The 16,654-nt window shown below is 50.5% G+C and overlaps 7 protein-coding genes and 1 non-coding gene across 8 annotated transcripts; 4 read left to right on the top strand and 4 right to left on the bottom strand.

The window, feature by feature from the left end:
* Positions 1-1,150: 1,150 nt before the first annotated feature.
* QC763_204760 (uncharacterized protein) lies at positions 1,151-3,394 on the top strand (the record flags this gene model as incomplete). The annotated part of the gene is made up of 1 exon (XM_062909515.1): positions 1,151-3,394. One exon carries the CDS (start codon positions 1,151-1,153, stop codon positions 3,392-3,394), a length of 2,244 nt encoding a protein of 747 aa, XP_062768309.1.
* A 281-nt stretch (positions 3,395-3,675) lies between these two features.
* On the bottom strand, positions 3,676-4,917 carry QC763_204750 (uncharacterized protein; the record flags this gene model as incomplete). Its single annotated transcript, XM_062909514.1, has 3 exons — positions 3,676-3,692; positions 3,775-4,498; positions 4,744-4,917. The coding sequence occupies 3 exons, from the start codon at positions 4,915-4,917 to the stop codon at positions 3,676-3,678; spliced, it is 915 nt and encodes a 304-aa protein (XP_062768308.1).
* A 3,257-nt stretch (positions 4,918-8,174) lies between these two features.
* Positions 8,175-9,755, top strand: QC763_204740 (uncharacterized protein; the record flags this gene model as incomplete). Its single annotated transcript, XM_062909513.1, has 1 exon — positions 8,175-9,755. The coding sequence occupies one exon, from the start codon at positions 8,175-8,177 to the stop codon at positions 9,753-9,755; it is 1,581 nt and encodes a 526-aa protein (XP_062768307.1).
* A 1,226-nt stretch (positions 9,756-10,981) lies between these two features.
* QC763_0034550 (uncharacterized protein) lies at positions 10,982-14,436 on the top strand (the record flags this gene model as incomplete). The annotated part of the gene is made up of 3 exons (XM_062905551.1): positions 10,982-14,097; positions 14,172-14,328; positions 14,398-14,436. Exons 1-3 carry the CDS (start codon positions 14,078-14,080, stop codon positions 14,434-14,436), a joined length of 216 nt encoding a protein of 71 aa, XP_062768304.1. The 5' UTR covers positions 10,982-14,077.
* On the bottom strand, positions 11,004-12,655 carry QC763_204730 (uncharacterized protein). The gene is made up of 2 exons (XM_062909512.1): positions 11,790-12,655; positions 11,004-11,731 (listed from the first exon to the last, which is right to left on the bottom strand). Exons 1-2 carry the CDS (start codon positions 12,413-12,415, stop codon positions 11,224-11,226), a joined length of 1,134 nt encoding a protein of 377 aa, XP_062768306.1. The 5' UTR covers positions 12,416-12,655; the 3' UTR covers positions 11,004-11,223.
* Positions 13,057-14,315, bottom strand: QC763_0034560 (uncharacterized protein; the record flags this gene model as incomplete). Its single annotated transcript, XM_062905552.1, has 3 exons — positions 13,057-13,502; positions 13,559-13,859; positions 13,926-14,315. 3 exons carry the CDS (start codon positions 14,313-14,315, stop codon positions 13,057-13,059), a joined length of 1,137 nt encoding a protein of 378 aa, XP_062768305.1.
* Positions 14,437-15,049: 613 nt separating the features above from the next.
* QC763_204724 (uncharacterized protein) lies at positions 15,050-15,834 on the top strand (the record flags this gene model as incomplete). The annotated part of the gene is made up of 2 exons (XM_062909511.1): positions 15,050-15,422; positions 15,486-15,834. 2 exons carry the CDS (start codon positions 15,050-15,052, stop codon positions 15,734-15,736), a joined length of 624 nt encoding a protein of 207 aa, XP_062768303.1. The 3' UTR covers positions 15,737-15,834.
* Positions 15,835-16,065: 231 nt separating this feature from the next.
* On the bottom strand, positions 16,066-16,178 carry QC763_0034530. Its single transcript has one exon. It is a non-coding gene; the product is annotated as a tRNA-Leu (tRNA).
* Positions 16,179-16,654: the final 476 nt, after the last annotated feature.

Here is a 16,654-nt window from a genome sequence, read left to right as displayed (position 1 = left end):
CTAGAAGGTCACCAATGTCGGCTTCTTGGAGCATATCAACTGGAGATTCACAACCATGGGGGTATGATATCAAATACAGAAACTTCGATTTGGTGACGACGGACATGTTGAATATCCCCATGCTCGACTACGGGCTTTCATATAAGATCGCATGTTACCAACATCAATCACATATCAACGGCGAATTCGGTGAAAGGCGAGTGTATGCAGTTTCACAACTGAGCACATCCATTCCATCAAGATTGAAGATCCACCGCCTGATTCATTTCATGATCTATCTCTAGGTCTATAATTCAGAGCAACCAATCTGCTGTGCCCAGGCACCTGATTCCCAGACCCCAGTCTGCTCTGGACCTGCCAGGACCAAACAGCGAGGGGATTGAAGCCGGCCAAACAGTACCTAGTAAAGACCTACGTCACAAACGTAGGTCGTCTGAGGTATGCCTTTTTCTATCATTCAAAGTAGTAGCAAACCATAGTCATGGCCCTGGCGGAGAAGTGCGTGTGGCAGTTATTGACAAAGCCACTGCGGCAACTCAGGAACAGCGCTCAGGTGTTCACACCTTTCAAAAGTTCCACGTCAACAGCATGTCCTGAATCTACTGCATGTCTTCGTGTATCACAAAGAAATAAGCGGAGACTGTTCACAATTCAGTTGGATTGGGAGAAAACACGTTGAGATGTAGCAGTGTAGTAACCCTAACCCTGTTGTTGTTGTTGTTGTGTCATGGGACCCATAAAAGGGGCTCAGGGGCTCACCCCCCCTGTAGTGGAGAGACAATGATTTGGGCGAAAGGTGACCAAGGAGCAAGATTGCCTCCATTTCTACATTTGCAGTATTTTTACTGAAGTGTGTGGCCCGCTGGAAGTTGAGATAGGTACCAGGTATTTTCCTGGCCAAGAGAGGCCGAGCCATCTTCTGTTTCAGGTTTCTGGCATATCAACGTCGTGGGCGCTAAGCCACAATAGTCTGCATCGTGACCAGGCCCAGCTTCAGCCGCACAACCCCTCTTTCAGAGCATCATGATTGAGCCTTTTAAATTCTCTTGCTTTGAGATTCTACGACATCATATCATTGTTTTCATTGTCCTCAACCTTTGACCTATCAGGCTTTTTATACACGGTGATTCATTTCCAACTACGTCTTCAAATGACTTCCTCTCCCCTACACCTCGATCTCCCCCTGCCACCACCCTCCGACGCGATAGGCCCTTATATCCGCCTTTTGACTTTTTCTGATGGCCGCTGGTCTCTTGAGGTTGCTCCATTGGCAAGCACGCAGTACAAGGCTCTGTCCTATGTCTGGGGCGACTCGAGCAACCCTCTTACGATCCAATGCAACGGGGTTCAACTCCAAGTGACGAGAAACCTCTATTGGGCATTGCAGCATCTTAGCGTCGAGTTTGTCAATGAGCGACTATGGATTGACGCGATTTGTATCGATCAGAACGAAGCAGCACCAGAAAAAGGACAGCAGCTTGATCTCATGGGTGAAATCTACACCCAAGCAGAAGAGGTCTTGATCTGGCTCACCGAGTCCTTTCTTCCTGACAACGCCAATCTTTGTTTCCAAGCATGCAAGAGCTACGCCGTGAAGTGGAGACAGAAGGAACTTACAATGAGGTTTCTTGCAGCGTTGACTATGACTGTCGTTACCACGGATGAGAACACAAACTTGAATCGAATACACAATGCCGCTACCGCGGCTGCGCTGAGAGAAGACACTTCCTTCACCGACGACATTGTGGTTGGTCTACTTCAGATTCTCCGGCATCCGTACTGGAGTCGTGTTTGGGTCATTCAGGAGATGAGCCTTGCTTCCAGATCACGAATTCTCACATCAAAGTGCACATTGGACTGGGACGACTTTAAGATCTTCATCCTCACGATGGAGCAGTGTTTGCCGTGGTTTTTGAGGGGCATGGGTCCAAACTTCCGTGCCTTGGATGAAACCACGAGATTGCAGAGGGATAACGAGCCTCGTGTCTTTTACAGCCTTTCCCATCTGCTGGTTCAATTTCGTTGGTCGTGTGCCAAAAATAACCGGGATAAGGTATATGGCTTAATTGGTCTCCTTCGCCCCGATGAACGCCGGTTCTTCATGGATGATTTGCCAGGGCCCAAGTACGCGGTATCAACCGCTCAGTGTTACACACATATCGCATTCAAAATCTTGCAACAGTCGCAAGACCTGAGGTTGCTTGTTCAATGTAGCTCTCCCAGCTTCATAAAAAGAGACGATGATCTGCCATCATGGGTACCAAACTGGCAGTACGACTCGGAATGCCTTCCACGTCCTCGATGGGATCTGACAGAGGGAAACCCATACAACCGGACAGGAGATGTCAGACCTGCCCTATACAACGCTTACAACGCGTCCGGGGACTCCGAATGTCCACCACCACAGTTGCGTGACAACAGTATTCTCATACTTTACGGAATGATCGCGGGGAAGATCACCGCGGTGTGTCGACCGATGGAAATTCACCATCTATTTGTTGGCCACAGGACACCCTGGGGAGTCCTTAAACTCGCAGCTCGCGCTTCTCAAGCAGATACCTTTCAAAGACTCAACAATGGCATCATGCGGAGCGTCTTATCAACCAGGTCAGGGCTACTTATGCTGACCATAAATTACTTCGAAAATTGTCTTCGAAAAGGCGCAGCAATGGGAATCCTTTTGGAGTATGCCGACCTAGCTCTCTCTGACGGGACCTGGCTAGGTGATAGGAGCGAGACAAATCCTTTGTATGCCATGTTTGAAACCTTGATGAAGGGCCCGAGAGGAGTCGAAATGGTTGATTCTCTTTTTACCGACTATCCAAACGAAACTTTTATCGTGGAGGCTATAGCACAGTTCCACACTCAGGCCAGATCTATACGATGGAATCCATTTCTCAGACTACTAAGGCTGGTTGGATTTTTCTACTATTATCCATCGGCCTATCATCTACTACTTGGAATCAACTTCTTCGGTATGGGTAAAGTCCCGCCTTATCTACTGTGTTGGATAGGATTACAGACCGTTGCAATAGTCTTTACCAACTTCGTTTTGGAATCTACCATCGCCAGCTATTTGGTCCCGGCTGTTGGGGGTTATCTTCTGAACAGTAGACTATCCTACGTTCTCGGCATGCCATACAGATTGGATACCGTGCTTGCAACACCGCTTGACCAGGCACTGGCACGGCTAGACGACGGAAGATTAGCACTCGTACCGCATGACACGAAGGTTGACGATGATGTGGCGCTTTTGGCAGGGGGTCGTTCCCCTTTTGTAGTGAGAAGAGAGTACTGCAATCGGTTCAGACTTGTTGGAGACTGTTATGTAGATGGCATCATGCAGGGGGAAGCATGGCGAGAGTGGAAAGTGAGCGAGATGGAATTCATGTGATTAAAGCGGGAACACCATTCACTAGACGCACAAAGGGGTACCAACGCTTAAAATACAGGTTTAGTTATCTCGACAAATCTTTTGCATACTAAGAAACTGTTGGTACAATTCCCCTTGATCTTCACCTCTGTAGCGACAAGAAAACATGGTACGTTGAAAAGATGAAACCATTCCTCCACCCCCATGCCCACAGGCAGCACCCATACGAAAACCGCTAATCGTACATACTTAGGTAGCCAGATACATCATACTGGATCATTTTGACCTCCGTATAAGAGATTCTACTCCTCAATATCTTCTGCAAAGTCAAATAGTTAGCACCAGGAGCCTTTGATACTAAGACAAAAAAGACATATCGTTCAGGTGGGAGCCTTTCTTACCAAAGAAGCTTTCAGCAATCTGGAAGGCAGCAAACAATGCCAGATAAGCTGAGAGGTACTGCCCGTAAGAATACTCGCTCTCCGAGCCGTCTGAAATATCAATCAAGCCTTCATCACTCATCCAGCTGCGAATGCTTTGGACACCAGTGATTGCAATTACACCCAGTGCCACATTCAGTCCAAGCAGGGCTAGTCGAATGCACCATACCATGAAACGACGCTTCTTCCTATCCTCAGTCGCCCAAAGATGACGTAACAGTGTCAGCTTGCTGCAAACAATCAGCACAATTCCCCAGATGAACAGCGACTTGCTCGAAAGTGAACTGGTCTCGGTTTCCGGCATTTCCACATGCATTTGTTGAATGAGGCTGGGTCTTGTGGAGTTTGCAAAGAAGCAGCTTGCTGGCAGGATTTGCAGGGGCGTTTGATGGTGGATTTCGGGGATTTTGTTCTCGGCAGTTTGTCCGTGTCCAAATACCACAACACCGGTGAAGATGACATGAAGGGAGATAAGTCCAGCTCTCAATGTTGTTGCCACAATCTTTTTCTTTTGGAAGTAATTGCAGTGAACAAGGAGGGCGTTGACATGGGTGATGGAAGAGAGAATCAGCCAGTGTTTGATGATGTTAAGGTGGTAGGTTGAGAAGCTGCACCACTCTTCAAACGCAGCTGTGCTAATTGCAATACCAAGGACAATTTGCTGATCGCTCCACGAGAGCATGATCTTGTTAAGAATATGGTGGACTCTCTTTGCTGGTTTGCTCCTGTATGGTCCTGTTAGCACCTTGAATCTCGAACATCGGCAGCCTGGATGTAACACTTGTCCTGAACAAATTTCCACTAGGTCCAACACGTGGATGAAAAAGGCAATGAGAATGGACACGACAAATGCCATTATTACGGCGACGAGTATCTTAGTTTTGTCAGCATAAGTGCCAAATTGTAGCAGGATGGAAGTGAAGAACTCACGCCGGGCCCGGCAATGTCAGGATCTGCTCCGACTTGCTCCATCTCTTCAAGGGCACTGACATTGCCAGAGTCAAAGTTATTTGCCGAAAGGTTTCCAAAGAAGTTACTCCTGACAATCTCGAAGTCGCAGCTATAGCCATTTTGTCCCCTTGGAGCGCATACATTGTTTCCCATGGCGGCTTGTGTTGAATTCAAGTCTGGAAATGTAATTACGTATGACAACTGAATGGTTCGATGCTAGGCAGGTAGGTAATCGGTCGAATGAAGGCAAGGGGTGACCCTGTTGAGAACACAGTCTAGTTAATAGAAGACATCACCACCTGTTTATACTTCTCCTCTACTCAAAAGCTCCGTAACCTTGCGAGATCCCAGACCCATTGGCGCCCTTCTATTTCATTTTACCTGACCCCTGAGCAAGCCACTAAGCCTAGGCGTTCTCACCTCCCTCCCACACAGACTTTCGAATCAGCCATATTTAATCTCTAAAGCCCCTGAAGTGGCTGCATCATCGAGCATGAGGGTGCTTCGTAGCAATCCGGGTCGAGTGAAGCTATCGCCAAGAGCTGAGACCCTGCATGAACGTCTCCAACAAGAACGCCACATCATGCACAGGCGCGTGGTTTCGAAGCCTCGCTACAAGATAGTATCGATGAATAAAGCAGAGAAGTGTCTGTTGAGCCTGGATATAACGCGACAGACATTCCTGTGTTTATTGTCTGCCAAAGATGCTGGATGAGCATCTATCAGGTACCTAGGTGAATGTGGTGAACCCAAGGCAGAAGAGAAAAGTGATAAAATTCTGAGAACTGTGGAAAATACAGAGGAGTGGCATGGAGCACAACGAATATACCTCAAACGTCTCATAACCTGACCCACAGAGGGAACAACTCATCCTTCTGCATTATCTTGCCTTGATTTGGGACAAAGTCCGTTCATTGCGTATGCACAGATTCTTGGCAGCAGTGTCAACCTAAGGTGTTTATTAATAGTCAGTGAAGGCACATAGAATTCAGGACCGGCAAGGCATTGTGACCAATCACATGGCGCAAGGCTATGAATCGGAGAGGTGGGTGTGGTGTCTCAGAGCAGTAGCCAATCAGGCTCTGTCCTTTTTCCAGAATATCATCCTTTCTCTAAGGCTTCTATGCAGGTCCCAAGGACAGACACGGGAACGCGCTCAGGGTCCACCCCACAACCAAAACGCCGCTACATGGCACAGTTGGGAGTGCGGTAATGACCGATCTTTCAAGAAAAAGTCTTACGGATGTATTTGTCTCGGTGAAAGTTGTTTCTTCAACAGCTAGTTAACTCAAGTCAATGCAAGTCAGTAGGTGCCAACTGCCCGAAGAGTCAGGTTAACCCCCACAATCAAGATGATGCCACATGGCACGGTTGGTCCTCCGCTCATAACCGGACGCCGTTTTGGCACCTGGTGGGTGATTTGACGTCAAATGGCCGTTTGAAGCATCTCGGCACTGTGGGCAGCTGGGCAACATGTCTTTTGGATCGTTCTGAAACGCAGGAGGCTTGCCTGGTTGAGGAAGGCTAGGTGGGTACCTATGTTTGCTGAAGTTCGTTTGAACATTTTGAGTGTACCCATGAGGCCCTACAGCCGAGACATTATACCACCGTATGACTGGTCCTGACTACCAACGAAAAGGGGACCCTGAAAGGCAGTCAGAAGAGTTTGCATCAATACAGACAGACAGGAGATGTGTGTCGAATCTCCCAAACCGTGACAATCGCCGTATCACTTTTCTCCCATCACAATCACCGCAACCGGTCAGCTCACCCGACAAGTCCAGGTAGCCTACTATGTTAGCCCTGCCTTGAAAAGTGCTCGTTTCAATTCTGATCACACCTGAATAGATGTGTCGGCCATCGGAGCATGACGTGAATGTCGCGCTCAAACGCAGACTCGCAATACTCGAACACTCAAACATTCAAACACCTTTCCCTTAAAGTCAACATCTATCATGTGAAAGATCCGGTCCAGTATAAATCCAGCGCTTCCTCTCACAAGAAATCCACCCCCTTCATGTAAACTAGCGAGAGAGCAATCATACGTTGTATCGTACGTCAACAGTCAACTACATCAAGATGAATTTCAACTCTCGTGTCGCAGGCTTCCTCCTTCTTTTTTTCTGCAACCATCTCCATGAAACTGTCGCTCAGTCGTCCGCTTCTAGCATTCCTAATTCCATTCCAACAACCGATTCTACATTTTTGGCGACTGGGATAACAGCCTTGGAAACATGCCAAATTTCGTTATGCAACTGCTCCACAATGACCACAACCCACATCTTTACGTCTTCCTCGAACCTGTGGCTTGGTGTAAGTGCCTACCTTACTCACCATCGTTCTACGAGGTAGAGCAGCCCACCTGGCGGTGATGCGGCTACGGCGAGTACGCTAGATCTTCCCCAGGTCTCCAACGCTATAATCAACCAATGTGTCAAGATTGGCTATTCGGGGTACTATGGCTGACCCACCAACCACACACATGCTGCACGTACCTATATTGTTATGTCGTATGCCAACTGCGATGACTCGCCGACCAATCATCCGTTTACCTATGGCGATCAGGGTTCGATGAGGTGGGGGCGTTGAAAGTGAAGGGTAGTCCTCCTTGGTAAGACTGGAACTTTGGGAGGCTGATGGGCTTCTTGTCAAGACATCATAGCGAGTAGCTCGAGATAGCAGTTGAGAGGCTTGATGGCCCGACAAAATGCAATGCTGCTTATTTCTTGGAGTCTTGGGAACAACATCCCAAAATTTGCCGTCAACTGATCCCCTGTATCATTTTCCTAACCTGCCGGAAGTCAATCTCCCCTCCTTTCGGCTCCCGGCAAGAACCCCAATCAAGTCGATATGGCTGCCAACAACGTTACATGCGGGTATTATACACCAGACCCATGCTTCAACCATCCATGCAAGATCTCTCCAAACGAACCGTTTTAATATCCCAGTGCGGGAGTTGGCCACATGTTTTTCTTCTGGCATTCTTCACTGAGATAATCATATTTTGATCCTTGCATATGTCCAAAGTGTGTTGGAGTCCGAGGCCACTCTATCTGCTGTCACCCGTTGATTAGCCAATACAGCTTCTGTTATGGTTTCCACTTGTTAAGTGCATTTAACGGTTCTTGTGCAACACTCACCCGGTTCCAGACTTCCTGTTCTATTGTTTGTTGGAGAAGTGAGGGGAAGCGGTCCCGGCAGAGGATGATCGACTTATATCCCACCCAAGGCATGTAGTAACAGCCAGATAAGAATATGCCTACCCCGAACTGTCCCTCCCACCCAGAGGTCTCCTCATCCACTATCCAAACCTGGGTGTGGTGTTGCCTCTCACCATTTCCCTTCTCCCACCATCACCATCCCCAGCTTCCATACAGAGTACACCTTCGCCGGCCCATCAACCACCCACTATGGCCCCCCCGACCCCCAAACCACCCCCCGCCCCCTTTCGCAGTAACTTCCTCGCCGAAAAGCGCATCATAACCATCTGCTTCTTCATCGCACTCGGACAATTCCAATACGGCTACGACTCCGCCGCCATCGCTGGCTTCCAATCCATGCCCGCCTTCCTCCGCGTCTACGGCTACGAAGACCCCACCAACCCCATCGGCCTCAACATCTCCACCGACGTCCAGCGCCTGATCCAATCCCTCATGAACGTCGGCGGCTTCCTCTCCGCCATCGTCATGTACGCCTCCCACACAAAACTCTCCCGCCGCATCGGCCTCTGGCTCGGTTGCGGTTTCGCTTTCTTGAGCGTAAGCCTCATGATCGGGACAACCTCCCTAGGTGGCTTATACGCAGGCCGATTACTGCTTGGAGTAAGCAACGGGTTTTTCGTCCCCTACAGCGTGACGTACATGACGGAATCTGCGCCAGCCTTGCTGAGAGGGCCGATTGTGGGGATGAGCACCTTTCAAACCTCCCTCGGGGCGCTGTTTGGGATTTTGGTGGATAATTACTGCAAGATATACCCTGGGAACGCACCTTGGCAGGTTCCCCTGGGGGTGATGTACATTGTTCCGACAATCTTGACGATTTTGTTGGCTTTCTTGCCGGATACACCCCGTTTCTACGTCACCCAAGGGCAGGACGAGAAAGCGATCAACGCGGTGAGACGGTTGAGGGGTATCAAAGACGAGGCGTATCTCCGGGCAGAGGTGGAGGATATCAAGAGTGCGTTTTTGCTGGAGCAGGAACTGCATTCGGGTGTTCATCTTAATGATATGTTTCGGGGTCCGGATTTGAGAAGGACATTGCTCTGCTTCGCGACGACGATTGGGGGGACGGCGACGGGGGTGACGTTTATGGCTGGGTTTTCGGTGTATTTGTTTGTGCAGGCGAGGGTTGGATCGCCGTTTGAGTGGGTGATGATTTCGCTTGCAATTGCGCTGACGGGAAATATGGCGGCGTTTCCGGCGATGAAGTATTTTGGCAGAAGAGAGCTGCTGATCGGGACGTCGGTGATCTCGGCGGGGATGATGTACGGGATGGCGATTGCATATACTGTTTCGGCGTGGACAGATCCTGCGGCAAGCAGAGCGTTGGTCGCAATGAGTATCGTGTTTACTTGGATCTATGGCATTGGTCAGGGGCCGGTTATGTGGGCGTTGTCGACGGAGATCCCCTCGCAGAGGTTGAGATCGCAGACTGTCGGGACGGCTTCGGGTCTCAACTTTATCGTTGGATGGGTCGTGTCGTTCTGTACACCCTACTTCATCAACCCAGATAAACTGGGATGGGGGCCGAAGTATGGGTATATCTGGGGGTCAAGCAATCTGGTCCTTGCTCTCTGGGCATTCTTCTATGTGCCTGAGACAAAAGGGAGGAGCTTGGAGCAGTTGGAAGAGCTGTTTGAGAAGGGGGTGAGCGCGAGAAAGTTCTCGTCCTATGTTGTGGAACGCCAGCTCGTCGAGGATTCTGTTGGCGGGGTACCTGCAGAGAAAGAAAAGGCTACCACGGTGCAGGTAGATGATGTTGAGAAGAGATGAAAGACCTGGTTGGCAAACGAAGAAGATTTGGCTCGGTGGATTTAGCTTGAAGAATCGACCTAAAAGCTTGAAATGTTCCTCAAAGTCACCAGATCATTGCTCATCCTCCGACTCCCCTTCTGCAAATTCATCATAGCGTCCCGATGGCGTGTAGGATACTTGTTTTCCAAGCTTGCTTAGGTAGTGTCGAATGACCATGCCTACAGCCCCTTCTTCATCCTGCTGAGCCTTTGCACGTCCCTAGTCAAAGTCAGATTCGTCTTCTCTTCGCACCCGGCATTGCGCAAAGTCCAACATGACGACCCGGCAAGTCTGCCTCGGCGGATCTGCATCATTGTTATCCGCATCTTCCCTCTGGCATGATGTGACGAGAAAGTTATTGAGTCGAACATCTGTGTTCAGAACTCCGTGGTCTCCCAATGATCGAGCGATCTCAACGGCTTGGTCGACAACTCCCTGCAGATCCTCAGCCGGGGCCATGGCGTCGATATTTCGGAGTGTGAAGCTATCAGGGAGATACTCGAGCAAGATTCCCTGAACGCTGAAGAGGTCTCTGAACTTCTCGCCCTCCATAGTAGGTGGTGCAATATCAAGCTCAACGGCAGCCATCAAGCGTGGTATTGTTGTGCCCTAGAGAGGCTAGAGACGTTTGTAAACAGTAGTATCGCTGTCGTACATGTTAAGTGTCTGCTGGACAAGAAATGTCTCATCCTGGCCAATGCTCCAATCCTCGTCGGTTTCCTGATATTGGTTTTCTTTGAGTTGTTCAAGAAACTTCTCGACCTCGCGGCTAACAGCAAACTTTGCGTACTTAGTAGCGGTTTCCTCGGTCCATGGATTGACACCTTGATCGGAACGCTGCTGTGCAGCAAAGCGCCAGTCGAAGAGTTTTAGAAAGGCCGTCTCCTTGACACGGACTGAGCAGTCGCTCAGAACATCGACAGGCATACAGCAGGAAAGTGTCCAGGGTTGCTGGAGCTTCTTAATCCTGACGCGTAGCAATTGAGTTTCGTCATCGCTCTGTTTCAAGTTCTCTATTGCAGGTCGAAGGGTTAGCACACTTCCCACTTCATATGGGCAGAATACCAGTGTTCTGAGGTCAATTTCTTGGGAGAGCATGGCGAAATTGACAAATTGAGGGGTCGGAACGCGGTTGCGGAGGTTCAAAGCCTGGCAAGCAAACATAGCAGGCATCAGCGGGCCCGTGCACGATTCCCATCACTTACCACGAGAGCGCGCGAAGCCATATTTTCATCGGATCATGAGAACAGCAACTCCTACTCCGTATATTTCCGTCGAAATCAAGAACAGCAAACAAGGGTATCTAAAAAAGACATCCACCAAACTCAGACTACCTGCTCACACCAGCTGATCGCTACGCAGCCCACCTCCCTCCAGCTCCCACGCTTCAACACCGCGCAACTCATCCACCATCCACCATCAACTCCTCAATACACTCTGTTTTAGCTTAGGGCCACCCGGCCTCATCCTCGTAGTACCCCGAACCGCTTGAAGACCTCTTTTTCTTGTCCTTCTTCCCCTTCACGACCTCTTCGACAACAGGGCCTGGGCCCACGGATGCAGTGCCAGCAACAATGCCAGTCGTGGATGCTGCCTCGTCCTCAGTGGTATCGTCCCTATACCTGTCCCCATCGTCCACAAACAGCCTGGCATCCGGGTCTGCGCCAGAGAAGTCCTCGCTCTGCTTTCTCGACAGCCAAGACGGGGTCTTCCACTGCCACTTTGGCATTGTGACATTCGGAGCAGGAACCTCGGGCAACGCAACGCTTGGCACTGCGAAGGAAGGCGCAGAAACCGTCTCATACCATGGGATATCTGGCGTGTGCTCCGGCCTCAACCTGCCACCGCAGTGCGGGCAGTCCGGGTCAAGAACTTGCCAAGCGGTGTACTGGATCAAGCCATGAATAGCCAAGCCAGCAATCAGCTCCCTGATTGCCATGTAGAAATGGATGCCACTATATCTTCTGTCAGTATACATACTTTCCAAATCAAGACATTCTGGTCAAAACTCACAAGTTGACCAGCAAAGGAATCGTTCCATATGCAGCCAGCATCACCAACTCCGCCCTTCTCAGATCATCAACAACCTCAGGCCCAGGTTCAGGTTTCGGCACATCGCCCTCATCGCCACCCTCCTCCGCAGGCTTGCCACGATGATAAGGCTTTCCGGTGATGGTCTCAATAACCGTCAACCCCAACACAACCAACAACCCAGCCGCCAAGCCAGCATCCACCAAAAAGATTAGTATCCGATGGGTAAACACAGAGTCTTTCTCTTCTGCCTCATCCTCGTCATCATCAGAAGGCGTGATCCTCCCGCGATGGCCGTGCTGGCCATGCTGTCTCCCATGCCCCTCAATATCATCCCCATACCCTTCCCCACTCACCGCCCTCTTCTGCCTCCTCTCCTTCTTCTTCAGCTGCAGCAAAATAAAAATACCGACGCAAGCCGAAACAAAAAGCGGCGCGAGCCCAACAGCAGGAATGGCATTCTGGGAAATCACCCCATGAGCAATCAGCAGCGGCAGGGCGGGGAGGAAAGAAAGCGCTGTGATGAGGCGGGGTGTGCGTTGTTGTGGGGACAGACAGGATGGGTTGTGGTACTGAGGCGGTCTGGGGTGATTGGTGGTGGAGGCCATTTTGTGTGTCTTGGTCAACGCATCAAATGGATGCCGCCTTGTTGCTTCAAATGTCCCATGAAGGAAAAAGAAATACTGAAGAGAGAAGAGGCCGTTGGGCAGAAAATTATATTTGCCAGAAGAGGGGTGATTCGGTCAGGGAGGTTGGTGATAATGCACTTGGTGGTGCGGCGTGCTGCGTGGTGTGTTGTTTGCCTTTCCAAGTGGGGGGGATTTCTCTTATCGTGGGTTTTGGAGGGTAAGACAGGTCTTGGCGTAGACCCTTGGAGGGGTCGTTTTGGGAGGTTCTGGCCAATGGGCAGGGAATCACCGATCAGGAAGTGGGCTCAAGGCGCTGTAGTGATTTTCACGTGAGGATGGGCCGTTGTGACTCTGCAGAAGGTGGGGACATGGGGAGAATGACCTCTTTTTTGGGGGAGGGATGTTGGCTTGTGCTGAACCCCTGAAGTGGATCGCGAAAGAATAAACAAAGAATTATGTCGCTAGGGTAACAGATAGGGGCAAGACTAACTACACATCATTATCATACAAAGCAGATTACCGACATTATGCTTACCTTAACAACCACCTTTTTCACCAAACCACTATCATATACGAGCATCTCGCTTCTAGGCTTCAGGATGACCCAGCATCCGCCTTCATCACCCCTTATACCACGCCAACCCAGAAGTAATCCACCCCAGCAATTGAAACAGCGCAAACCACGAACCAGCATCAGCCGCGACATCCTGCCACTTCATTGCAACATCCTGCTGCGACACCTGCCTCTCGAAACTCGGAAACTGCAGAAACAAGCTCAACCAGCACAGCCCTGATGCTCCCTTTACATCAGAGGTGTCGCACTGCAAATCCATCGAGGGTGTTGTCGATATGGAGAGGTGGTAGTCATACGCCGGTGCATGGCCCAACGCCTCGCGGTAGTTGAGTCCGAGATTCAGAGCAGTCATACCGTTGGCATTGATAAGAACCATGCGGGTGTAGCCGTTCTCTAGTGCTTCTCGGACTGTCAATGTTGGGTCGTAAACGGCGATCCAGAGGCTGGGGGAGAGGACGCGGGAGGCGTCGGTGCGGGCTTTGGTGGTGTCATCTGTTTTCTGTGTCAGCTTTCAGGTATATTCGGGATTGAGGAGGGGGCTAACTGACAGGTAAAGAACGCTTGGACGATCATTTGGTATGTTGGCATTGGAGACACCATCGAGAGGGACGACGTCAGAGTGAAGGCGCGGTAGCTGGTGTTTTGCCACTCAAAGTCTTCGATTCTGTCATTCCATCTGTTGCTGCATTGGCAAGATCCGGTGTATGATGTTGAAGTGATATCGCAGTCTGGGGCGGTTTCGTTGTGCCATCCCAGGAAACACTTGGGGGGTGGGTCAACTTCGAGGTTGGCCTGCGATGTCCAGTCGGCTCGTTGGAAGAGGGTGATCGAGGGGAAGAGAACGCTGTCCTGCGAGGTTTCAATACTGATGAGACAGTGGTTCAAGAATAGGGTGTGAAGTTGGGGGTGACCTACCACAGTATCACGATCAAACGTAATAACGTTCCGCCTGCGCTCGGGATCCCAGAGACTCCAGTACAGAATGGGTAGCGTGACCGTCGCCGCGAATAGGGTTATGACAGTGCTCCCCAAGTTGCGGCTATACTTGCTTTTCAGTCGAAGCCACAATGGCTTGTTGCTCTCAGTGGTAGGTGATGCCAACAGCAGCAGGAAGGATACTGCGATGGTACCGGTGACTGACAAGACCCATACTCCAGAGAGGACAGCGATTATGACGGGAGAAGACGGTGCTAGTGCGATCACCAGCGCACCAGAAATGCTCAACCAAGCTAGCCAGCCGACCACAAACCATCGAACACGATGGCTCCGCAGAATGGCCACCCGGTCGCTCTGCGAGGTCGGCATTTTGGGATGGAAGGTATGGAAATCAAAACAGAAAAGCAAACCATCAAAGCAAGAACTGATCGCTGATTACTGACTCTATCAGGTCGGTTTGATATTTGCTCGCTCTGCCATACTTGTATAACTTTGCAATTTTGATGGCCGCCTGAACTGGCCAAAAGGTTCAGCTCCGAAATGCCGTTTAGGGACCTTTCTGTTGGCTTCCCTGCCAGGAACGCCAATGAACACGAAAGTTCTGACAAGGCTAGAAATATTTTCCCTTTTTGTGCCACCGAGCATTTCAGGGTCCAACACCGGACGAGCTGACAAACAGTAAACGCGCGCTTGTGAGCTCAGAAAAAGAATCTCGGCCTGGGCCGAACGCCACATCTGACCAGGCTACCTATAGCGACCGGTAGTTAGAAACGGCCAAGTCCTTTTCCCTGCATGCCGAAATTTTGTCTCTTCTTGTCGTGTCGGTACTGCGCGATGATGGAGCGTCAGATATGATCATTCCTCCGCGCAAAAGGTGGCAAATCATCATAAAGCTGCCGTCACGTATTCCCAACTATTTTAATCTCCCAAACGCTGATGGCTTTTCGAGGCTGCGGCATCTTCCGTTTGAAGACAAAACCAATCTCTGAATCGACTCAGTAAGGCTTCACCACCGCAGGATAAAACCCACCTATACCACCCACCCCGATGACTTCATTGTTCCCTCCTCAACACAACCACCTAAACACCATCCAACAGGCACCATGCGCCTCCTCCTCCTCCCCCTACTGGTTGTCACAGCAACAACAGCCCAAAGAATCTTCATCAACCAAGTCCCCCTCTACTCCTCCCTCCCCCCCTGCGCCGAAGCCCCCTTGTCCAACATCGTGAGGAACATGGTCTCCGGCTGCGGCGACGGCGGCCGCACAACCTCCTACTCCTGCTTCTGCGCCTCCAGCTCGATAAAATTCGAGAGTATAATCAGCAGGGCCGTCTCATCAAAGTGCGTGCCTTCCGAGCCGGAAGCTACTGCTTCTGCGCTGGCTGTGTTTGATAGCTATTGTCATCTCTCACCGCAGGCTGCGCCTACGCAGACGGCAATGTTCCCACCGGCTGAGAATAGACCGCTGTTTTCGAGTGAGTCCGAAACCACCACCACGACTGAGGTTTTGACTGTGGGGCTCACGGCAGGCGAAGTAGATACTACTGAAAGTGTGACGGCTGCTTCTTCTTCGTATGAGGCGAGGGTCGCGGGTGGTGGTGGTGGAGAGGGGAGTTTGTTGGTGCAGCAGAGACCGGGGCCAGGGACGGTTTTGTCAAGTCCGAGTAGGACGCAGCTTGCTCCTATTCCTTCGGCTAGTATTGTTTTGTCGGGGGGTGAGAGAGTTGATACCGGCCAGTGGCTGGCGTTCTATTCGGTGCTATGGGGTTTGAGTCTGATGGTATTTTGAGGAATGGACAGGGTGTTTGATGTGAACTCTGGTTTGGTAAGAGCTGGACTTCCACACCTGGGGGCTTTGGATTTCTGTGTTCGCTTTAGATTTGGCCATCTTTCTCCTTCATGAAGACTTTAATGACTTGTGTCATCAAGAGAGCAACCCTCCCTAATGTCCTTCCAGAGTCTCTGAACATCGTCGCCTCCAGCGCATTCACGGCTCTCATATCCCGTTCATCTTACAGTCCAGTGACAAGTTCTCAAGCCTCCTTGCAGCTCCCCCTCAGTTGTACTGTCCGTCAAAAAAGAAAGAAGAACAGGAATGCAAAACGAGCAAAAGAGATGTGACAAGGGTGGGATTCGAACCCACGCCTCTTGCGAGACCAGGAAATACTCTAGGAGTAAGTTAATTCAAGTGGGCCTGAACCTGGCGCCTTAGACCGCTCGGCCACCTTGCCCTATGTTGTGATGATGCTGGGTGAGGGAACTAGGTACCAAGACGAGAAAATTGAGCTGCGCTTACTGACCAAGAGGCAACATGTCCAAGTGACAACAGACCTCAAACGAAGACAACGCCTTGAACCAAGCCCGATCGTCTTGTCTACATGTTGAAAGTTACAGCAGCACACTTGTGGTGCTGTAAAGCCGTTATCCGACTCGAGTTGAAGGACGGGGGGTTGGGTGCTGTCCACACGACGCTGGCCATCTTTGTCTAGCATCTCGTGGGGCTCACATTGCTATTTCCTGAATTGTCTTCAAGATATTGCAGGTCTGTCACTGATAGAGCAACTGTGTAAGGCTTTTTGCGAACCCCAGTTGTTGGTATATTTCGATGTGGCGGAGTTGGGTTTCGTTCAACTTTCGTCGACAGAGGTTTCCGGTTTTTGAGACTTCGGTAGGCAGGCTTCAAGACCACTGATGTTATCATGTCAGT

The sequence above is a fragment of the Podospora pseudopauciseta genome, assembly GCF_035222475.1.
Source record: "Podospora pseudopauciseta strain CBS 411.78 chromosome 2 map unlocalized CBS411.78m_2, whole genome shotgun sequence".
Lineage (NCBI taxonomy): Eukaryota > Fungi > Ascomycota > Sordariomycetes > Sordariales > Podosporaceae > Podospora > Podospora pseudopauciseta.
This window is presented reverse-complemented; position numbering and strand designations above follow the sequence as displayed.

Coding starts and splice junctions, on each gene's coding strand:
- QC763_204730 (XM_062909512.1), bottom strand. CDS start 12,415: ATGGCCTCCACCACCAATCACCCCAGACCGCCTCAGTACCACAACCCA. Junction 11,732..11,789: donor ATTCCTTTGCTGGTCAACTT/GTGAGTTTTGAC, acceptor CAGAAGATATAG/TGGCATCCATTTCTACATGG.